The following is a 24592-nucleotide window of genomic DNA, read 5'->3' on the forward strand; positions in this document are numbered from 1 at the left end:
CAACAGCGATGACAGCGACAACAACATCAACAATAATGATAAGCAGCACTTGAAGGTTTGGAAAGTACACTTAATCCTCACAGTAAATTTTTATTCAGCTGTCATTAGCCTCCTTTTACAACAGTGAGGTTAAGGATTAAGTGATTTGCCTAGAGCCACACAGCTATATAATGTGCGTTCTGATAAGGCAATTAATTTATCTTTGCTTGTTTCCTTTATATATTTGCTTCATAAAATATTTTTGATCATTTTTGAAATTAGAAAATTAGGCATTTTTAAAATTAAAATTTCTCTTTAAAATTAAATTTCCTATTTAAAATTCCAATTTCTCTTTGAATTAAAATTTGAAATTTTTATTTATTTATTTTTAATGAAAGATTTTATTTATTTTGAGTTTTACAATTTTTTTCCCTAATCTTGCTTCCCTCCCCCACCCCCACAGAAGGCAGTCTGTTAGTCTTTACATTGTTTCCATGGTATGTATCCATCTAAGGTGAATGTGAGGAGAGAGAAATTATATTCTTAAGGAAGAAAAATAAAGTCTAAGAGATAGCAAAATTACATAATAAGATAACTTTGTTTTTCTAAATTGAAGGTAATAGTCTTTGGTCTTTGTTCAAACTGAAATTTTTATTTAAATTAGAAAAATTTTAAGCATTCATTTAAAAATTTATTGAGTTTCAAATTCTCTCCCTGTTCCTGTCCCTCCCTGATATTTGAGAAGCAAGCAATAACATCTGAAGTCACGCAAGACATATTAGCCATGTTGCAAAAGAAAAAATAAACAAAATTTAAAAGTAAAAGAAATATGCTTCATTCCTTCAGTTTCCTCTTCTGTAAAATGAACCAAATGTCCTCTGAGGTGCTCCCCTCTCTCTGCCTAAAATCCTCTGATATGCACCCCACTGACCCTTCTGATGCACCAGGTTTTATGTTCCAAGTGGGCCTAGGAGGTCAGTTGTCTAGAAACAATGACCCCCGGGGGAACTTCAGCTCTTCCTTTCCCATCCCCCCCACTCTCCAGACTCCACAGAAAGATAGCTAGACTTGGGAGGAGGAAATAACACCCAGGCCTATTGTGTCTGGGATGGAAGTGGGAGTGGGGGAAGTTGGGTGGAGGCCATAAGACCCAGGAGGAGTGATGGAAAGTAGTGACTGCTCCCTCAGACTCTCCAGCCTCACCTCTGCCTTGGCAGGCCTTTCTCCACTGGGGGAACACTCAGATGAACACATTGAAAAGAACTTTCAAACTAAAGACAAAGGGGCCTGATGTCTGATACAAAGAACAGTTGTCTAAAATAGTATCCCTGCTCCCCTTCACTCATCGTTTGCCTCAGTGTGTGATTACCTCCTCTACTCAAAAAATAATTTTAAAAAGAGAAAAAGAAAAAAGCTACTGGGAAAAACGATCCTCTCCTCTGCCCTACCTTCCAAGTCCATACTTTAGGGCAATAGGAACTGAGAGTGCCCAAGATCCTTTCAAAGGATCCCAAAGGTCAAAAAATATTATTTATTATATTTTTCCTTTATATATACATATTTAGTAAATATATGGTTTACTATATAATACTATTTACTATAATAAAACAATTTTCATCATAATTTTATAACACTTTTAATTTTAAATATGGTAAATATCAATAGATCTAACCCACATAAGGAAAAACTCTTGAGAGATAAAGGGGTTGTCAATTAATTTTTTTTTTTGCAAGGCAATGGGGTTAAGTGACTTGCCCAAGGTTACACAGCTAGGTAATTAAATGTCTGAGGCCGGGTTTGAACCCAGGTACTCCTGACTTCAGCGACGGTGCTCTATCCACTGTGCCACCTAGCCACCCCAATTAGTTTTTAAGAGAGAGAAAAAGAAGTTCTGAAGCTAAGAAAAAATAGAGAGCTGCTACTTTAGGGGCCCAAAAAGTGTCTCCAGCTTCTGATATCCAAGTGGTGAATGCTTTCTGCCAATTCAGCTTCTTGTGTTTCTGCAAGGTACTAAATTCAGAATTGTCCCTGATGATCAAGACACCCACATTTAGATCCAATAGCCACATTCACTCTAAACAAATGATTTTTCTTATTTTACTCTTCTTATGCTTCATGTTCATGTACCTTTTCTCCCCCAATACCCTAAGAAAATGAACTATAACTAAGCCAGGGCAACATGGACCTTGCCAGGGGAAAGCAAAATTTAGGGAGTGCTTACAGTCTTTATACTTATACAACAGAAACATGGGGGGGGGGGAGGGGGAAATAGCTAAATTTAGCAACTAGTTAACAAGAATAATTAGTTAAAATAGGAAGCAATTAGTGACTGTGCTTCCTGACTGCAGGTGAGTTTCTCCTGAGCCCTGCCCTTCCCTTCTACCCTCCCAACCCACAATTTCCCATGCAAGTAGCTGCCTCATGATGTCTTGCCTACTCCCCACCCCTATGTACTGAAGTTCTCTTTTAAAATTTTTATTTGAGGATGCATTTTATGACCCATGCTTCAGGCACCAAAATTGCTAGCAAATATTAAACTACAAAGGAGAATAAAGATCTTACCATTGGGAAATCATCTGGGTCAATCCATACCATACTCAGATCAGGATTGTTGGTATTGTCTCTGGCAACTTGTTTCAGGATCTCCAGGAACTCAAAACCATCTGAAACAATGTTTATAATATTAAAGAGCACATATATCCATGATGCTTCTAAGATGGAAGGGAGAGAATGGAAACTCATAAAAATAAAGGATTTTTTTTTTTGTTTTTGCAAGGTAATGGGGTTAAGTGACTTGCAAAATAGAGGTATTCTAAGGTCACTGGGCAAAAGATATAAATTGCAGGATATTTAAGTAAAATTCTACAAAAATGATTTGGGAACCATAGTCATGAAGCAAAAGCTCTATTTTTTAATGGATATATAATTATGGAGATAACTCTTCTATTTGTGAAAATGGAGAATACTGAGAATCCTGTTAAGGGAAAATGCCATCCATAGCCAGAGAAAAAGCTATGGAGTCTGACTGCAGACCTAAGCAAACAATGTTCACTTTTAAAAACTTCTGTTATAAAAAAAAAACACACAAAAAAACTTCTTTTATGTTTTTTCTTTCTTTCTCATAGTTTTTTCTCCTCTTAGTTCTTTCTATGTTTTGGTAAGGGATTAGGGTTAAGTGATTTGCCTAAAGTCACAAAGATAGTAAATATCAAGTGTCTGAGATTATATTTGAACTCAGGTCCTCCTGACTCCAAGGCTGGTGCTCTATCCACTTGCACCACTTAACTGCCCCTTTCCTTATAGTTCTTATTCATCTCTTTTACAACAAGGCTAATATGGAAATATTTTAAACATGATTGTACATGTACAAATTTTACCAAATTGTTCCCTGCTATGGGAAGAGGGGGAAGGAAGGGAGTGTGGTAGAAAAATGTGGGACTCATAAACTTGTAAATGGATGAATGTTGAAAACTACCTTTGCATATAATTGGAAAAATAAAATAAAATAAGAATTGAAAAGGGATCCTTCTCTATGATTCTAGACTAAACTTTTCTCTAAGTCAAGGCTTAACTTCTTTTTGTTTCGAGGACCCCTTTGAAAGTTTAGAGAAGCATATAGATGCCTTTTTAGAAAAATACTCTGAAATGCATTAAATAAAATACTATTACCAAGAAACCAATGATGTTGAAATATAGTTGTCATTTTATATTTTTTAAGTTTGCAGATGGGACAGCTAGGTGGCTCAGTGGATAGAGCACCAACCCTGGAATCAGTAGGACCTCAATTCAAATCCAGCTCAAGACACTTAATAATCAACTAGCTATGTGATCTTGGGCAAAATTCCATTGCCTTGCCAAAAAAAAAGTTTGCACCAGGGGCAGCAAGATGGTATAGTGGATAGAACCTCAATCTTGGACTCAAGAGGACCTGAGTTCAAATCTGATCTCAGCCACTTATTAGATCTGTAACCCTAACTATAATTATCTTTTTAAAAAAATCTGCAGACCCCCAAGTACATAAGCTCTGCTCTAAGTCTATAAAAGATCAGCTTAGTGCAGTAGATAGAGTACTACCTTTGGAGTCAGCAAGACCTGAGCTCAGTCCCTGTCTCTGACACTGTGTGATCTGACCCATAATGTCTTTGGACCTCAGTTTTCCTATTGTTCAAATGAAAGAATTATGCCCCAGCTTTAAAGCTATGATCCTTCAACAAGGTTCTTAGCCAGTGAACACCAGTGAAACATTAGAACTTAAAAACCAACTAATTTAACTAGCATGTGTTAGATATAGATTTATAGAAGAAAAATATTCAGTCATGCGTCCGTCCTAGGCATAAGGTAGGGATTGGTGAGCTTTCTTGAATTCACTCAAGGGCAACACTTTACTTACTGATGATTCAAAATGAAATGAGAAACTAAAGTCAGTTGGACCAGCCTGAGGGTCACAGGGACCACTGTTCCCCTCCCTGCCTGCCTCCACCCCACCCCTGCTTCTGCTGTAATTCTTAGCCAGATACCTTGATGACTTTTCTAACTAGAAAGAGAAGCTCTCTACTCAGATATAAGCTGACCTTGAACTTTTTAATTTTGGCAACTGGATATCCTGTGAGACCAGTTCAACAGCTCCAACTCTGCTTTGCTATGTAAAGTGAAGAGTCTGTTCAAATTGCTTTACCTCCAGGTCCCTCGGGGGTGAGAAGCTGAGATGCTCAATGAGCATTTAGATGAGAATCTCTTAGAAGACTGTGCAATTAAAAATGAAAAGAATCCAGCACCTGGGTAACTTGAAGGGAGAGTCTGGATCCAAGTACCAGCCAGGATGACAGGCAAGTCTATCATAACATCATAGAATCACAGCATAAAGATAGCTTAGACGTCATCTTGGCTGGTCTCTATCTAGAATATGAATTCCTTGCCAAAAATCCCTAAAAGGTGGTCTTCCAATCTGAGCTTGAGGACCTCTAGGCCTGAGAAATTCATTAGTTCCCAAGATAACCTATTTCATTTGGGGATTAGAAATTTCTTCATTATAATTGTGGAAATATATTCTGCCATGAACTGTTTATTTGTGTGTGTGTCTGTGTCTGTGTGTGTTTCTGTGTGTGTGTGTATGTATTTTTTCTGTCCCCTAATGGAAAATAAATTCCATGAAGGCAAGAATATACTTTGTGCTTTTATAAAGTTAATATTCTTTAGTGCATTTGCATTTCTCTGTATTGTACTGGTCTTTGTATTCATAAGCACTTGATTCAGCCCCATATCACAGGCACTCAATAATTATTTGTTGAATGAATGAATGAATGAATGAACCTCCAGAAATCGTCTGTCCTAATCTTCTACCTTTACAAGGTAGACCTACAGGCAGGTGGAGGTCCATCTCCAGTCATCATGATCTATCTGGCCACTGGACCCAGATGACTCCTGAGGAGAAGCTGGCAACTTTGCACCCTCACTTAAATCCAATTCAATTGCATGCCATGGCAAAACCTCCCTGATGTCAGGATTCTCTTTGAGAAAGAAGGACAAACAACAATAACAAATACAGTCAGGTGACTATCAAACCACTCAGGGCGGGTGGTTTTCAAAGTGATTGATGCCCCTTGGGATAATAATAGTAGAAAACTTCCACTATTCCTGCCCTGGTTTCTGCTTCTCCAGCTTCAAAACTGGGAATGAGTTCTTTAGATAGACATCTTCTGCCTTCAGCTGCTACTCCCCATTCACCTCGTCCCTACAGCTTCTTCCTTTGATAAGGTAGTACATGTATGGACTGTGGAGGATACCCAAAGCTTTCCTCTAATAGCTCATTTCTTATCTATTTCCCTGATAGACAAGAAACTATTCCTTTTATCAAATGAAATTCTTTCATTCATTTCTGGCTATTCTCTGCTTTTAGCTCCCATCTCCTCACTCCTCTTCCCTTACTCCCTACCCCTACCACACACTGCACAAACTTCATCTAAAGGATTATTCCTGGAACTCAGCTAGATCATTTTGTAGTTTTTCTCTTCTAAAAGCTAAAAAATTTCATTTCTTTTAATTTTTTTCTGATAAAATCTTTTTTTTTCATTGCTTCTATCTTATTTTCCTAACCCTTACTCTTCTCCACACGCCCCATTCTCTGGAATACTTTGATTTTATATTCTTTTAAAGTTTTATGAAGCAACTAAGACAATGGCATACCCTTTGTGATTGGGCAGGATTATTTCTCTATCATTATTATCATGTTCTTTAAAAATATTTTTAATTGAACAAAAGCCCATTTTCTCCACATTTTACTTCCTCATTGAAAGAAAAGAAATCTAATCATAAATGTGCATAGTTAGGTTGTCACATTTTTTTCTTTTTTTAGCAGACAAATCAACATAAGATTGTTTCCTATTACACTGATGACTAACTTGTGGCTCCCTATGGTCTTCAGGTCTTTTCTATCTGTAGTTGTTCCTGTGCTTTCCTGATTTGGCATATACATGAGGTTTTAAATGTTTGTTGTTATTGTCTACTCCCTGTATCACTTTATACCCATCTTCTTGAATCTAATTTATTTTTAATAGAGATATTTCCTAATTAGTTGAAGTCATTTTAAAATTTTACTCATTATACAGAATGACTTTGGTTTAATAAAGATGTGCAGTGAGTAGTTAGAGCACTGAGATTGGAGTCAAGAGCATTTCAGGTCAAAGCTGGTCTCAGACCCTTTCCTAGTTGTGTGACCTTGACCAAGTCACTTGCCTCAGTCTCCTCAATTATAAAAAATGGTAACAATAAAAACAGCTACCTCCCAGAGTTGTAAGGACTAAGAGTGCTTTACATAGTAGGCTCTATATAGATATCATGTGGAAAGCATAGTAGGTATTATATACATGTTTGTTATAATAATAATTATATTATTAAATAGCATTGCTTTTCTGAGTTGTGAAGGAATCCTCTCCTGCGGTATGTGTGCTGTGCTACCTAAATCTCTGGACTGTTCGGGACAACATCCCTGAATTACCCTAAATGTTCCCAGATCATCTTGTTCCAGGCCAGTACTTCCCGATCCTACATGATGGAACTACAAAGAACCTTAGGAAACAACTCCTATGCTCTTATTAAAAGGAAGGCAAACAGTACAGTGGAATGACCTGCCACTCACAAGCTGACATACTCCAAAGCCCCCCCTTACTTTCCAGTCCACTAAAGGCAATGCTAAATCAACAAATGACAAAGTATCCCATATTAATCAACTCATATCTCTTATTCATCATGCTTAGGAGCAGAGGAAAAGCCTCCTGGGAAGTCCCTGTATTTCCTGGGAAGGAAGGGACATGGCATTCAAAGGAGGAACTATCATCTCCACTGGTGATCTGTCTGGGTCCCAATTCACAGAGGAGGCCTTTCCCTTTCTCGCTTTTTAAAAATATTTTTCCCCAGAGGCCCCAAATATAAACCTACTTCCCCCCCAAAAAAATACCATAAGTCTCATCTGAGATTTAAGAGTAATGGAGCTGTACAGAGAGTATCTTTACTTATTGGCAGAAACAGCAAATCTAAGATTATCCTGTCAACAGAATTGAGAGGCTTCATGAATAAGTAGAGAAAAGGAATCAGCTTCAGTGAGATTTGGGGACAGTTCAAAGGCACTTTTTGAAAAGGGGAGATTTCCCACCTCGAATTTTGAGTAATTGTTTGCAAGGGAGGGAGATAGGACCTCTGAAACTAAATGTGAATCTATTGTCTACTTTTTGGCCATTTTTGAATTTTCTTGGCAAAGATACTGGAGTGGTTTGTCATTTCCTTCTCAGATTAATTTTACAGATGAGGAAACTGAGACAAGCAGAGTTAAATGACTTGTCCAGGGTCATACAGCTAGCAAGTATCCAAGTTCAGATTTGAATTCAGGCAGATGAGTCTTCCTGACTCCAGACCTAATACTCTCATTATTCACTTAGCTTCATATTTTTCCAATCTCAGGGGACCAGAGTGTCTAAAAACACCCAGGCAGTTATCTCTTGGGCAAGAATTTTCTCCTTTATTATTAGGTACCAAGGAGATGAGACAAAATGAAAAAGGACAGATCGCAAAAGATGCTTATTTCCTCTGACACAGGGAGACGCTTCTGGCCTCAGGCATGGACCCAGACTTTGAGTCTTGGGATCTCTCTAGCCAAGATTAAATGATGAGCTCCCAATGAGGTGATTATTCTACTTGGCTGCTGCCTCCCCAGAACAAGCAAGTGGTTAGAGGTCTCCTTGGGAACTGGACTTCTCATGGGAAAAGAAACATGGCATTATGACCCCAACCTCCCCAGACAGAAACTAGTGGAACTGAGGCTTTGTTAATTTTCTGGGGACCTGGCCTGGGACAGTCCCATTCAGCAGGAGCTGAGGCCTCACACAGCCAAGGAATGTCTTAGGAGCTGGCAACCAGCCTAAGAGCAAACACACCTACAAAGCCTCAGGTTCTCCTGTCCCTTGAAGAAGAAATCTCCAAGAAACATGGCTAGCTGGGTACAAGTGACTTAGTCTTGCTCTCTTCCTTCTTTGAAATTGGATTTTTTCTCTATCAAAGTCTTATCATAGTTTAGCTCTGCTCCTGCTTCTTTGCTTTGTTATGTCTATAAATGAGCACGAATCACACAAACTGGGGATTGCTTTAGAGATTTGTTCCACGAATCATCAAGTAACCCAAATATCCAGGGAGACTGCAGAAACACCTCAAGAGGGTGACACATTGACTGAATTCTGTCCTTACGAAGCCCTCTTCCTCCCTTTCTTTCTTTCCCATCATCCCTCTAGGATGCTCTTTTTTTTTTTTTAATTTTGCACTTAAGACCATAAGAGCTGGTAGGGACTGCCTCATTTCAAAGGTGAGGAAATTGAGGTTCAGAGGCTAAATGACTTGTCCAAGGTCACTCAGCAAGTAAATGTGGTTCTGCATTTTCCCAATGCCAAGTCCAGGATCCTATCCTGGTCACCAAGCTGCCTTCTCAAGCATTAACTGACTAACTAATTGTGTATGCACAGGTATATATTAATTATATATACATAGACATATTACACACACATATCACGTGGGAAGAAATAGATATATGGTTAGAATGTGTTCTCTGCATGTATGCATGTACACACACATGCATGTGCATATAGATTTGCTCACACACATGCATAAACAAGAATATATGAATATTTATGAATATAAATATAAGTATTGTCTCCAAAGATATTTGAGTGTATTGTGTGCATATGTATACATATATGCATTGTGTGTGTCCATATGTTGATGTCTATCCTTGGTTGTTGAAGAAGACCTCAACATGAGGGAGATGATGCCATGACAAACACATGAATTGAATTTGAGTGAGGGGGTGCTGGGCTAAGTCTCCCTTTCTCCTCCAGAGTCATCTGAGTTCTGTGGCCCGATATGAATCAGGACGACTGGAGATGGCAACCAGGGTTGAGTGACTTGCCCAGAGTCACACAGCTAGTGTCAAGTGTCTGATGTGGAATTCAAACTCCTGTCCTGACTCCAAGGCCAATGCTCAGCCACTGCACCACCTAGCTGCCCTCAATACATATATATATATATCTTCCAGGATTAGATTAGATCCGGGGTGGCATGCAGGAGTGTTGTGATACTTAAATGAGATAACATGTAAAACACTTTGTCAAGTTTAAAATACTTTATAAATGCATTGCTTATTATAATAATTATTTATTATGATTATTAGCCTCCAATCTGGTGATAACTTCATTCTCTGATCCTTCTCCTGCATTATAGAACAAAACAACGTGCTGAGAAATGTTTAACAATCTAACTCTCTAAAAAAAAATGTATGCATACTTTTAAATTTAAACTGCATTGACTTTCTTATATCTAGATAATCAGCAAAAGCAATAAATCAGGTTGTTCATATAGTGATCATAGATTTCGGAGTAGTAAATACTTCAAAATTTTTAATAATTTTTGCAAGCACATTAGAGCTGACTTCCACAAAACCCTGGTGATAGGGCCATAGACTTCATTGCTCCCATCCATAAAATGAATTATCAGCTGGAAAAAAAAATCACATAATTTCAGAATTGGAAGGGCCTTCACAGGGTCAACCTAAATCAAAACCAGAATCTGACAAACAACAAATCTAATAGAGAAATGGTTATCCAGGCTTTTTTTTTTTCTTGAAACCATCCAAAGAGGAGGAAACCCTCTACCTCCTGAGGCAGCACATTTCCTGTTAGCAAAGTTTCAATTGTTAGCAATTATTTTCCTGTCATCAATCTGAAATCTACCTCTCTGAAACTTTTATTCATTGCTCCTTGTACTGTCTTCTAAGGTCAAAGAGAACAATTATAATCTCTCTTCCACTTGACAACCGTTTAAATACTTGAAGACAGCTCTCATGCCTCCATCAAGTCTTAACTCCTTCAGACTCCTTATGTCCAGGCCCTTTAATAGAACCTCCATATGACATGAACTGTATCTCTTCCACCACACCAATTGCCTATCTCTAGCATTCTACAATTTATCCAAAGCCTTTCTTTGACCCTCTGTGCTCAGAACTGAACAAAGCCTACTTATATAATCTGTCCAGGGCAGAGTGTAAAGAGACCATTCAGAGAAGCTATGCCCCTCAACATAGCCCAAGATCCCATTAGCCTTTTTGACTGTTAGGTGACACTGTTGACCAATATAGAGCTTGCCATCTACTAATAACCTGAGATTTTTTTTTTCAGACTAAGGTACACTGCCCCCAAAGTAAAGATCTTAATGGCTAACCCTGTCTTTTGGGAAGTCTCTAAAGCACTCTGAAAAATGGACTTTCTTATCTCTCTGTCTCTTGTCACCCTCACCCCTGATTTGGATTTTCAGTCACATGAACTAGAACTAGTTTTATTGGCAAGATGCTTCTTTCAATACTTTAAATTTCTAACTCTTTTTGTGAAAATATTTGAATAAAAGTGCTGTTGTATCTTTTTTTGATGCCTTTTTAAAATCTTTGCTAGAGTATATGTGGTCAAGTTTTTCTCTTTTTTTAATGTTTCCATCTTAACCAGAAGTCCCTGAATGAATTAGTGCATAGATGAGAGACATTTTGCTTTAAAAGAACTTTTAAGGTAGAATTTGGCTCTACCAAATCAATTGTTTTTTGGTAATAAATCAGCAATATGCCATAGTTAGTGAGGTTTAATATTCTTTCAATTAATTGAGAGATCACAGAGATGTGGGCCATTACTGAGTATCACTTGGGCAAACCAATCCCTACTAATATCTCATCAAGTTGCAATTAATTTATATGCCAATGGATGACTTGCAAATATTTTGTGTAGTTAGGTGAATTTAAGTTGGAGTTATTAATGTAGGGCAGCTGGGTGGTGCAGTGGATAGAGCACTGGTCTTGGAGTCAGGAGGTTAAGAATTCAAGTCTGTTACTAACTGTGGTCTTGGGCAAGTCATTTAATTCTGATTGCCTAGTATCCAAACCATCTCCAGTCATCATTCCTTTCCCTCCCAGATAATTAATATTGCATCTCTTAGAGTGCTAGATAAATATCAGTTGACATCATTTTCTTCATCATCATCATCACTACCTCCACCACCATCACCATCATCATCATCATCATCATCATCATTAATTAGCTTAAAGGACTTATGACAATAATGCTCATTCTAATGGGAAATAGTGAGGGGAGAAGAACCTGTGACTTTATTTGCATTAGGAAACTCTATCAATACAGATTGTTACCTAATCTGTCACTTACAGTCTGAGAAAATTCCCTGGGACACCAGAAGATTAAATAATTTCTAGCATCACATATCCAGTTTATATCAGATCTCTAACTCAATTATCCCTACTCTATTCTTCCTCTCACGTATCTGTAGCATTTTAAAGTTTACAAAGCTCTTCTTTCACAAACTTCTGAGCGATATTATCATCATTTTGCTTGAAATAAGACCTGGTTGGGGAATAGACTGAACCCTGACTTCTATTATTAGTTTTTTTTGCAATGGGGTTAAGTGGCTTGCCCAAGGCCACACAGCTAGGTAATTATTAAGTGTCTGAGGCCGAATTTGAACTCAGGTACTCCTGACTCCAGGGCCGGTGCTCTGTGCCACCCTAGCCACCCAGAACCCTGACTTCTGACTCCAAGTCTATACCTCTTTGTAAACTTGAAGCCATATAAACAAGATAATAGATGCAAAAATGTTTTGAAAAGTAGAAAGCCCTGTAAAAAATGTTAAGCATTGTTAAGTTGTGCTGCGAAGCCAAATGAACATTTGGCTTCGCAGCACAACTTAACAATTAGCCCTGGAATTTCTATTTGCACAGTTTATCTCAAAAAATAAAAGTAAAAAATAAAATCAAAATTCCAGAAGCAGCAGCTGCTGCTCCGATGGTATAAGGGCTTAGAGAGTCACCATTCTCAGATCCCTTACTTAATCTGCCCTAGCTACAGAGACTGGCCCATCTTTCCATTTCAAGCTTGTTAGCACTCACATTCTGTGTTCCCAAGGAGGATATCCATCTAGGGGGCACTCATGTAGAAACACCACTTTGCAAAACCTTTCATCAAGTCCTATAAAGAAGATGTCAAATTTATTCAGACACATCTGGGGGTCGGCAGGGAAGAGATGCATTCATTTTCGAACCTGTCAAATGAGCGGCTACCCAAGCCGGCTCTCAAAAAACCACACAGAAAGCCAGAGAAGGGGAGGGGGGAGATCACTGGAGAAGAAAGACAAGGCAGCTCATCCAGGAAATCTTGAAAGTATCCAGAGACCTGGGAAAGTGTCCTTTCCTGGTTAGACCTTCTGGAGACCTGACAGGGGGAGATCCTATTAGTCAAAGATTTATAGCATCTTAATACAACCAAGACCTCTCGGAACAATTTAAAGTATTTCTCTGGTCTGAGAAGGGCTGAGGCAGCCTGCATTCTAGAATTACTGGAGGCCACTGGAAGGGTCAGGATAATAACAGATTGCATTTATTGGGTGGTTTCATATTGGTTATCTCATTTGAGTCTCCCCAAATCCCTTGGGGTACATAGTGCCAGTATTATTATCCCCATTTTTACAGATGAAGAAATTGGGGCTCGGAGAGGTGCTGTGACTCTTCTCATGTTTTACAACTGAGACTTGGACCATAGTTTCTGAATCTAAGCCCAGTGTTCTTTTTCTAGGCAAGGAAATACTTGGAAACCAGGCTTATGGAGTTTACAAAACAAATACTGATAGCTCACATTTATATGGCACCTGAAGGTTTCCAGAGTTCTTTACATATAGCATTCCATCTAATCCTCAGAAAAATCCTGTGAGGTAGGAGCTATTATTTCCCCCATTTTGTCAGTGAGGAAGCATACCTTTTAAGGACTGAGGTGGGATTTGAACCCACCCATTTGTCCTGACACCAGGATTTTTCCAGGCAGCATGGGGAGAGGTGGAAGGATTGTTAGATTTGTAATCAGGATCTGGGTGGAAATTCTAGCCTGCAGTTTACCAACTGTGTGACACCCTTCTGTGACTCAGTTTCCTCATCTATAAAATAAGGGGATTGTGCTAGGTGAAGGGTTCTGTAAGCCCTTTCAGCTTTAATGTCCAGCTCCTATGACAAACTATGGTTAGCTCGAAGGTTTTTAGTTCTTATCCAGGCCGAGAATCCAACTCCTTGAAAAGGGGCCTGGTGAGGAGGTAGAAGAGAGAAAGTTGTCATCATTAAGAATTGAGATTGACTGGAAGTGACCATACTCGGCTCCTTATGGTCAGTTTGTTCTCTCCATTCTCCCTTCTCTTCCTCCTGGCATTGCCCCTCCTCCACCTGGCTGTACTTCTCTCAAGAAGCCCAGTCTAATAGGGAAGACGACATATGAACAACGATGTCCAGACAAGGTAAATTGAAGGCAAGTCTGAAGGGAAGATGTCCACATGAAAAAGGACCAGGCAAGAAAGTGACACTTTAGCTAGAACTTACTGGAAGGAAGTCAGGGAAGCCAGAAGCTGAAGATGAGAAGGGAAGGCATTCCCGGCATGGGGACAGCCAGAGAAAAGGCCTTGGAGGAGTCTTGTGCGAGGAACAGTAGAGCCACTAAGTTGCAGAGTCCTAGTGAAGGACCTGCTTGTCCAGGATCACACTGGGGAGAGGCTGGAAATCCTGAGTTCCAGTCCTACCACCAACCAATTGGCTAAGTGACCTTGAAGCATTTGACTTTTCTGAATCTTGTCTGTCAAAAGAGAGGGTTAGACCAAATGACCTCCCAGATTCCTTCCAACTCAAAAATTCTGTGATGGCATTGTGGGAGCCCCCTTTCCCAGGCGCCTCATGGCACCACTTCTGACCATGGTCCTTATGTTTCAAGAGAGCTTACACATGCCTGTGTGTGTGTGTGTGTGTGTGTGTGTGTGTGGTGGGGGCTCACCTCTCCAAGCAGCCCCTTCTTCAGGACCAAAAGGACACATAGAAGAGGGGGAAGGGCAGGGGAGGGGGGAAGGGAAGATGCTTTGAAAGAAAGTGGTCTTTCTGCCACCCAGGGAATGTGGATGTCAATGATTGACCAGTCTTAGAGCCAGGGTCTCCCCCCACCCAGAAAATCCTTTCTATTTCTGGATAAGAGTCCTTTCTTCCAGTGAAGGGAGGGACAGCCTGCCTTGCCAGCTGCCCCCATTCTGCCCCGGCCCTGCCCTGGGCCCCCATGGGAAGCAGGCAGAATCTGGGCCCAGGGATATTTGTGCAAGGAGGAGGTGAAAGGCGTTTTTTCAGGAGCTTGATTCATTACAACCCCAATCTCGGTCAAACAGGTTGGTGCAACTTTCAGGGAGGCCTCTTTGTTCTATTGTTCTGCTAGAGGAGGGCAGGCTCAGTCACGGGCCTGGGAGGAGGGGGATGGTGTGTGCATGAGGTGGGGGTGCCGAGGAGGAAGTGAAGCCTGCTGGAGACTGGCCAGGTGGCTGCTGTGAATGATGATTTCATCCCTGTTCATACAACACCAGAAGGCCCATTCTCTTTGGATATAGCTTGTAAACCTTAGGCAATTGGCTTCTCAGGCATTTTTTTTTTCACTCTGGTTCTAGAACAGTGCAAGAAACACTCAAATTTTTAAAATGATTATCTTTGTCCAGTCCGTCCTTTACTCAGCTTCCAGTCTTTTTTTTTTTCCTGAAGCTCCACTCTGACCATGTCACCTCATTAGTCAACAAAATTCAGTGGCTCCCTATTACCTCCAGGATCACATGTAAAATTCTGGTTGGTTTTTAAAAGTCTTTTATAACTTGCTTCTTCCTACCTTTACCAGTCATTTTTTCTTGGTAGTACTCTACAATTTAGTGGCTCTACTGTTCCTCACACAAGACTCCTCCAAGGCCTTTTCTCTGGCTGTCCCCAAGCCTGGAATGCCTTCCCTTCTCATCTTCAGCTTCTGGCTTCCCTGACTTCCTTCAAGTAAATTCCAGCTAAAATATCAACTTTTTGCCTAGTCCATTTTCACGTGGACATCTTCCCTTTAGACCTGCCTTCAATTTATCTTGTCTAAAGCTTGTTTGGACATAGTTGTTTATATGTCCTCTTCCCCATTAGACTGAACTTCTTGAGAGAAGGGGATGTTTTTGTCTCCTTCTATCCCTACTGCTTATACAGGAGGTGCTAAATAAATGTGAGTTGACTCACTAATCCTTGACCTTTATGAACCATAGACTTTTCATCTTTAAAGATCATCTTTGTGGGTGCAGCTAGGTGACTCAGTGGATAGAGCACTGGCCCTGGTGTCAGGAGTACCTGAGTTCAAATCTGACCTCAGATACTTAATAATTATCTAGTTGTGTGACCTTGGGCAAATCACTTAACCCCACTGCCTTAAATAAAAAATAAATTTCAAAAATCATCTTTGTACTAGATGATTCTTGGCTTCCTTTCATTTCTAACTCAGAGAGAGGGAGACAGAGGTAAAGACAGAGAGAGAGACAGAGAGAAGGAGCAGGAGGAGGAGGAGGAGAAGGAGAAGGAGATTACAGCATGTGTAAAGAGAGTGGAATCTCCTGGATATTTGACAACCAAGGTTCCTCAGAAAGAACTTACTTAGACTCAAGAGGAATTCTTCCTTCCTCCCTCTTTTCTTAAATTATAGCAAAGTTTCCTTTAAAGCTAACTCTAATATTCATTCTTTCATAATAGCAACCAGAGTGTGGGAAAAATAGAGCATTAAAGAAATTTCTGTTCTCATGGAGTTTATCTTTTTTCCTTAAGGTCCATTGCAAATATCTCATAGGGTCATGAATTTAGAACTGGAAGGAAACCGAGAGATAATTCAGTGTGGTCCTCACATTTTATAGATGAACTAAGGCCCAGAGCCAGGATTTGAATTTAGATTCACTAATCTCAAATCCAGGCACAATTCTTGCCAGAGAGAAACCCAACAATTAATTAATTCTTTCTAAATCTCTCTCTCTCTCTCTCTCTCTCTCTCTCTCTCTCTCTCTCTCTCTCTCTCTCTCATTTCTCTCATTTCTTTTCTCCTTTTTCTTCTCCCTATTCCTCCTTATCCCCTTCTGCTTTTCTCTCTCTCTCACCCTCTTTCTTCTCCTTCTAATCTTCTTCCTCTGTCCTCTTTTTTCCTCTTTGACTTCTTCCTGTTTCTGTCTCTGTCTGTCTCTTCTCTGCTTCTGTCTGTGTGTCTGCCTGCCACTCTCTCTCTGTCTTCCTTTCTCTGTCTCTGTCTTCATTTCTCTCTCTCTCTCTCTCTCTCTCTCTCTCTCTCTCTCTCTCTCTCTCTCTCTCTCTCTCTCCATTACAACTTCACTGAAATGCAGTGAAACAACATACCACCTGTTGGTTATGAAAATGTCACTCACCTAGCAGTAACTGACAGTCTAGGAATAAGCTGTGTTGCCCATTTTTCCATCCAATTTGGGGACTAGATTAGATTTCTCTCTAGTCAACTTCCTAAGCAGAATATTTTATGGGATAAACAGATGTGCCCATCCAATAAACTTCCATGTTTAATATACATACAAATGATTTAATCAGGTCACTATTTTTAATATCATTGTCAAAGATAAAAGATTTTGTTATCATGGATGCTTCCTTTACCAGTGAAGATAACCACACATCTGTGAATTATTAGATGCTCCTTGTGATTTGCTAAAACCCAATTCATGGTCCTATAGTCACTTTTTTTTTTTTTATTTCAAGGCAATGGCGTTGAGTGGCTTACCCAAAACCACATAGTTAGGTAATTATTGAGTACCTGAGGTCTGATTTGAACTCAGGTCCTCCTGATTCCAGGGCTGGTGCTCGATCCACTGCACCACCTAGCTGCCCCCTATAGTCACTTTTGTGAGAACTTCTTTGACTTAGCTGGGCAAGCTGTCAGACCAACAGTCAATCAACCAGCTTTGTAAGCTTGGAAGGATCTACCAGAGGTAGTAAGTCACTGAAATGGTGACCCATGTGTTGAGGAGTCATCAGAATAGATTTTTTTTAGGTTTTTTTTTGCAAGGTAATGGGGTTATGGCTTGCCCAAGGCTACACAGCAAAGTAATTATTGAGTGTCTGAGGCTGGATTTGAACTCAGGTACTCCTGACTCTGGGACTGGTGCTCTATCCACTATGCCACCTAGCCACCCCTAGAATAGATTTTTAGTGGAGAATTTAATGTCTTTTTTTGTTGTTGTTGCAAATGGTAGAGAAAAATTCCCTCTGCCAAAACAAGGAAGAACCCACTTTTTAACTTCTAGTTTTAAAGAAGTGCCAGAGGTCACTTGGAAGTCAAGGAACTTCCTAAAATTCTTGGATCATAGATTTAGATCTAGATAGGACCTCAGGTTCTTTCAATCTTTTCATTATAATGACAAGGAAACTGAGGCATTGGGAAATGTAATTATTTGCCCAGTGTCTAAGCTGGTAAAGTAGATAGAGCCCTGGCCTAGAGTCAGGAAGAACTGAGTTCAAATATGGCCTCAGACACTTACTGACTGTGTGACCCTAGCAAAGTCCCTGTTTCACTTTCCTCAACTGTAAAGTAAGAGCACCTCCTTCACAAGGTTGTTGTGAGGATCCGAAGAGATAATATTTGCAGTGTCTTGCACATGATGATAATAGTTTGTCCTTCATCCTGGAAGAGGATCTATGACATCAGGGAGATGATGCCAAGACAAACAAGTGAATTGAATTTGAATGAGGGGGTGTTGTGCTAAGTCACCAGCCACTGTCTTCTCCAGAGTCATCTGGGTCCAGTGACTAGACATACATCATTATTACTGGAGATGGCCTTGGATGTGAGGCAATCAGGGTTAAATGACTTTTCCAAGGTCACACAGCTAGTAAGTATCAAGTATCTGAGGTTGTATTTGAGCTAAAGTCCTCCTGACTCCAGGGCCAGTGCTCTATTCACTGCCCCATCTCACTGCCCCTTGAATATAGTAGGTGCTTAATAAACTCTTGTCCTTTCCCTTCTCCTCTATCACAAAGAAACATAGTAAGGATTAGAGGTGGGCTTTGAACCCAGATCACCTGACTCCAGAACTAGTGTAAAGTCATACAATTAGTGTATAAGAGGTAAGATTTGAATCCAGGTCTTCTTAACATTGACATTGACTTTTTAATCTGTGAAGACACAATTGGGGCAACTAAATGGAGTAGTGGGTAGAGTGCCAGACCTGAAGTCTAGCTTGAGTTCAAATCCAGAATTAGATACTTATTAGCCATATGACTTTGGGCAAATCACTTAATCTTGATTGTCTTGTACTCAGGGCCATCTCCAGTCATCCTGATCCATTTCTGACCACTGGACCTAGATGGTTCTAGAGGAGAAAGTGAGACTGGTGACTTAGCACAGACCCCTCCCCCCAAATTCAATTCAAATGGCTGTCAATGAATGACAAACATCATCATCATCATCATCATCATCATCACTAAGACACATGACTCTCTTTAATATCATAGAGGATAGGGAATCTATGATTTTGTTGTCAATTCTTGGAAAATTTTTGGATAAGGAAACTCCCTCTACCAATGTAGAAGGAGCAACTTCTCTGAAATTTAAGCCTCAAACAATTGAACCAGAGGTCACACAGTCAGGAAATCACAGAAGCAACATTTGAACCCAGGTCTTCCTGACTCAGAGGCCAACCCTCTATATACTTCCCTATGCTGTTATGTGTTTTAAAATTAGTATGATAAAAATTATGCATTCCCCCACACTTAAAAATCTTTGAAGTTTTATCATTTATACTATAGTCTCAGTGTCTCTCCTATTATATTTTGGCAATTGAGTATGTCATATTCATTTATTTTATTTTATTTTATTTCAATTACATGCAAAAGTAGTTTTCAACATCTATCATATGCATTTTGATGAGGCAGAGTTATGTTCCCCTTTGCTGGCACAGATAATTGATAATTGACTATAAATCAACTGCACTATCACTAGGGTATTCAGTGTCTCCTGGAGGGCAGGATGGGAGGAGCATTCTTCATCTGGGCTACTAGTATGGACAGGGTGCTTCTTCCCTGTCTCCCACCCTCTCCCACGTTCCCTAATCCTTGGTGATGAGAAGGCAGCTTTGGGGGGAAGGACTCCAGGATGCAACCAAATCAACTCTTCTGGCAGGTGTAATGCAACAGGGTCCCAGGGAGAAAGGTTCTTACCTGGGTCGTTCTTCTCTGCAAAGGCTACAATATGGATTCCATTCAGATCATCTTCCTGTAGACAACAAGAATCAAGAATTATGCTCCAAATTGGACGTGAATAAATAATATTTAATAAAGAGAGAAAAGAATCAGAAACAGGAATTTTAAGAAAGTGGGAATTTAATGGATATGGGAAGGGAAAGGAAGAGAAAGAGGGGGAAATTCATATTAAGATTTAAGCTCCAGTAGGACAGACATTGTCTTCTTTGGTATTTTTATCCCTAGTAACTAGCATAGTGTCTGGTACTTGGCAAAAGCTTAAGAAGTTCTTTCTTTTTCTCCCTTCCCTCCCTCCTTCCTTCCTTCCTTCCTTCCTTCCTTCCTTCCTTCCTTCCTTCCTTCCTTCCTTCCTTCCTTCCTTCCTTTTCCCTCCCTCCCTCCCTCCCTTCCCTCCCTCCTTCCTTCCTCCCTCCCTTCCTTCCTCCCTCCCTCCCTTCCTTCCTTCCTTCCTTCCTTCCTTCCTTCCTTCCTTCCTTCCTTCCTTCCTTCCTTCCTTCCCTCCCTCCTCCCTCCCTCCCTCCCTCCCTCCCTCCTTCCTTCCTTCCTTTTTTTTCTGTTTCTCTCTTTTTTCCTTTCCTCTGGGCTGGAAAACTATCTGATAGCAATTAGAAATGATTGTGATAACATTTTGTCATCATTTTCTACTTATAATTGTAATGTTTATTATTAACACTTCTTTGTTATTGCCAATGGTAATAATTGCATCTCTGTAGCATATACTAGAACTACAGAGAGCATCTTCATAAACATGATCTCGATTAAGTCTCTCCGTTCCGAGAGGTAGGTAGGACAAGTATTAATTGCATTTTACAGCTGAGGAATCTAAGGCTCAGCTAAGTTAAGTGACTTGCCTAAGGCACCATCAATACTAAATAAGAGAGTTATGGGTTTTTTATTCCAACTCCAAGACTCTTTCCATAATACCAAACTTCTTTTTTGAAATGAACCACAGGTAGAGATCTTAAAATTATAATCATGTGTTTTAAAGTTGGAGGAGACTTATGGGTCCTAGATCCCTAACCCTCATTTTTATAGATGAAGAATCAGGTCAGAAAAATTAAGTGATTGACTCAAGGTATTGTTGGGCTGTGATTCAAATTCATGTTTTCTGACTGTACCTAATGACCTAATTCATTCTCTCTCTCTCTCTCTCTCTCTCTCTCTCTCTCTCTCTCTCCCTCCCTTCCTTCCCCCCCTTCTCTCTTGGAGAAGTCAGATTATAGAGATCTGGTATGATAGCCTGGTCTATGAATATGGGTATAGTTAGAAAGATGATTTACTCAGTTCTGTATAACAAAAGTTTTTGCACTACAAAATAAACACATATGTGATTGGTTAACACTCGAGAAGGGAGGTGGGGGAAAAGTTACAGTCAGAAAAGTGGGGGAAAAGTTACAGCCAGAAAAAAAAGAAAACAAATGACCTTTCCTGCATGTCTGATCTAAATTTTACATCTCCTCTGGGGTTTAGCACTGTGGTCTGTACACAGTAAGTGCTTAATAAATGGTTTTCACTGTTGTATTTCATTCTTGTTTGCTCTATATTGCCTTCTGCCCTTTCTCCTAGCAGTTAAAGTTATTAAAATAATTCCTGGCTAGCTAGTTAAATTCACAAAATGGTTACCTTCTCCATCTTTGGAAAATTTGGAAATGTATGCAAAGACAGAATCTAATGGAGCCCCTTCCAGTTTATGAAAACATCCCATGCATCTTCCTTTTGAAATTAGAAAAGTACAGACCAGTTAGGGACCAAGATTGTATCTCCCTGCTTTGGTCTCTAGGTTGCTCTCTTGGAGGTCCATTAGATTCCTTACCCATCTCTCCTTTCCTCCCTCCAATCCTCCCTTCCAGCCTTGCCGGAGACATTAAGGGAGAGTACTAAGTGTGATACATTGAATAGAATATTGAATAAATGATCACAGAACATAAGTTTTACTCCTATCTCCAATATTACAATTTTGAACCAGTCATTTCTCCTTATGAGCAAGACATTCTCTCAGAGCCTCAGTTTTCTCATCTATAAAATGGTACAATTAGAGTTAACAATTTCATTCCAGCTTTAAATCTCATCCTCTAAAATCCTCAGCCCAATGAGGTCACTGACCTAGTGCCAAAAGGATCCTATAAAGTCATCTAGTTCAGAGATATCTGACGTGTCATCTGCTGTGCATCCAGAAATAAAATGTAATTGGGTAATTTATACAAAATAAATAAAAATACAGTAAAAACATAAATATTATTATTAATTTTCTAAGTTAATGTGACCCACAGGGATTGATATACATAGTTTAGTGGTCCCTGTTTCTGTTTGAGTTGGACACTCCTAATTTAATTGACTCTCATAATTTTACAGATGAGGAAACTGAGGACAATAAGCATAGGCTACAATTCGAACCCAGGACTTTTGAACATGACAACAACAGTGATGATGGAAACAACAACAAAGACCAACAATAATAACTAAAATGTAGATATAGTCCTTTAAGCTGGTTTTTTTTAGGTTTTTGCAAGGCAAATGGGGTCAAGTGACTTGCCCAAGGCCACACAGCTAGGTCATTATGAAGTGTCTGAGACCGGATTTGAACCCAGGGACTCCTGATGCCAGGGCCGGGTCTTTATCCACTGCGCCACCTAGCGGCCCCTAGTCCTTTAAGTTTTACAAGGTGTTTTGAAATATAATCTCATTTTACCTTCACCATAATCCTGGAAGGTAGATACTATTATTATTCCCATTTTACAGATGAAGCAAATGAGGGAGACAGGTAAAATGACTTGTCACACCGCTAGTAAGGGAAGCTGGATTTGAACAGAAGTCTTCCTGGTTGGGTTCTCTGTGCAATGTGGTGCCAATTATCTCTAGCCTAGTGCTTTTTCCATAGGAAGAACCAGAATTCAATAGACCTTAAAGGTCATCTCTCTAGAACAGGAGTGGGCAGGTCACATAAGGCTCATGAAATCATTTGGTCTGGCACTGCCAGGGCAACTGCAGGCAGGACTCAAAAATCCATAAATCTAGGAGCTTTTTAGGGGTGAATTAATTAAATGCTTGAAAGGTTTCCCACCCTTGCTCTAGTCCAATACTCCTCCTCCCTACCTAGTCTCAACAATAAAGAAATGATGGCCCAAAGAGGTTCATTAACTTGGGCAAGGTTACACAGCAAATATACCTCAGAGATGGGATTTGAACACAAAACCTCTGACCCTAGAACTCTTACTATTTCTGCTGCAGAGCGGCCCCTCTCAGAGATGGAGATAAAATGTGATTCACTTTAAAAAGCATGTATAAAGCCTCTTATGGTGCAGTGGATAGGGCACTGTCTTGGAGTTGGGAAGCTGGAAATTCAAATCCAGTCTCAGACATTTGACTCTTACTAGCTGTGTGACCTTGGGCAAGTCTCTTAACCCTGGCATCCAGGGTCATCTCCAATCCTCCTGATTGACCCAGAGGAGAAAGTGAGGCCAGTGACCTAGCCCAGCCTCCCCTCAACCAAATCCAATTCCTGTGATTATCATAGCATCACCTCCCTGATGTCATGGCCTTCTTCGAGAGGGAAGGACAAACATCATGCTAGATGATGAGAATGAAAAAACTGAAGCAACTCCTGTCCTCTAAGAGCTTCCAGTCTCCTGCGAGATGGACCTACAGGAAGCTCCAGTGGGGAGACAAGAACTGGGGGAAGGGAAGAGGGAGGATTTCCTTGGACAGTTTAGCTCCTTCTGTAAAAGATGTGGTTGGGGGTGGGGGGATGAGGGGTAGGAGCTGGGGGTGGGGAATGAAGCAGAGAAACCAGGGAGGGCAGCTCATTTGCAGAGGGCAAGGTTCATTTCATCTTCTTATATGTCTTGAATAGGATCCAGAAGGGTGTTAGTATTTATTAATGTTAGTGGAGAAGAGAGAAGAAAGCTTCGAGAGGACAATATCATAAAAAAAAATGTGAGCCTCAGGGGGGCTAAGAGGGACTCGAGTGTGAAAGCCTGGCACCCAAGGGACTGAAGAGAGAAAAGCAGAATGAATACTGATTACTGTTGACACTGGAAGAGGTGTTCATTGGGCAGCCTGAATGTCACAGCAGAATCATCCTATGGAAAAAAAAAAGGGAAAGAAAGGGAAAACTCCCAGAGACTCATCCCTCCCATGATTCCTGTTTCCATTTCAATTGATTTTTAATGTAGCACAATCCCATCTAAATGCTAATTTTTTCCTTTGAGTTTGGAAGGGACAAAACCGCCAAAAATTCTAAAAGAGATTAAATGGAAAATATTATTATTAAAAACAAGAGAGTGGGCATGGCCTTAGCCTGCTTCTCTGGGGAATTGAATTTTGACAGGAGCATTTGTTTTGGGGGCAGGATTATTATACAAACCAGACAGCAAACAGAAGGGAAGAGTGTGAAGTTTCACTCTTTTACATTCTCTATTATTGCCAGGTCCCATACCCTGATCAGATCTCATTAGGCTGCCGGGGCTCTCTGTCTCCTGCCATCTATCACATATTGAAGGGAGAGGCATTAACCCCTTCGAGCTTGGCTTCCTTTCTCTCTGCCTTTCAGGAAGGCACTCTGAGATCCAGTACTGCCCAATGGAGGGAAGAAGAGCAAACAACAATACGTGTAGGTCTATGTGTTTATGTGCACACATGATCACAAACATGGATCCAATTGGACACAAGCATGGGTCATAGATATACACAGAGGTGTGCACATCTAGAATATATATGGACAAATACATTCACGATACAAGCATGCTTTGAATATGTATCCACATGTATATCTGCATGCATACATGCCCATATTGAATGCATGTGTAAGGGTGTTCATGAGCTACAGATACATTATTGTCTGGGTCATGGCATGCCACATCATGAATGTTTATATGTATGGTGACACACCACATGTGTCCATGAACATGTGCCCTCCTGTCTGTATGTATCTATGTGTGTCTGTGTGCATGTGTGCATCTG

The 24592-nt window shown here is 40.1% G+C and overlaps 1 protein-coding gene across 1 annotated transcript in view; it reads right to left on the reverse strand.

The window, feature by feature from the left end:
• Positions 1 to 24592, reverse strand: part of CASQ2 (calsequestrin 2) — a 95226-nt gene that overhangs the window by 5289 nt on the left and 65345 nt on the right. The window contains exons 8-9 of the mRNA XM_074188515.1: positions 19592 to 19646; positions 2542 to 2642 (exon numbers count right to left, since the gene is read on the reverse strand). Of these exons, the coding sequence (XP_074044616.1) occupies positions 2542 to 2642; positions 19592 to 19646 (156 nt within the window). The remainder of the gene's footprint in view (positions 1 to 2541; positions 2643 to 19591; positions 19647 to 24592) is intronic.

This window comes from Macrotis lagotis, chromosome 5, assembly GCF_037893015.1.
Source record: "Macrotis lagotis isolate mMagLag1 chromosome 5, bilby.v1.9.chrom.fasta, whole genome shotgun sequence".
NCBI classification, from domain to species: domain Eukaryota; kingdom Metazoa; phylum Chordata; class Mammalia; order Peramelemorphia; family Peramelidae; genus Macrotis; species Macrotis lagotis.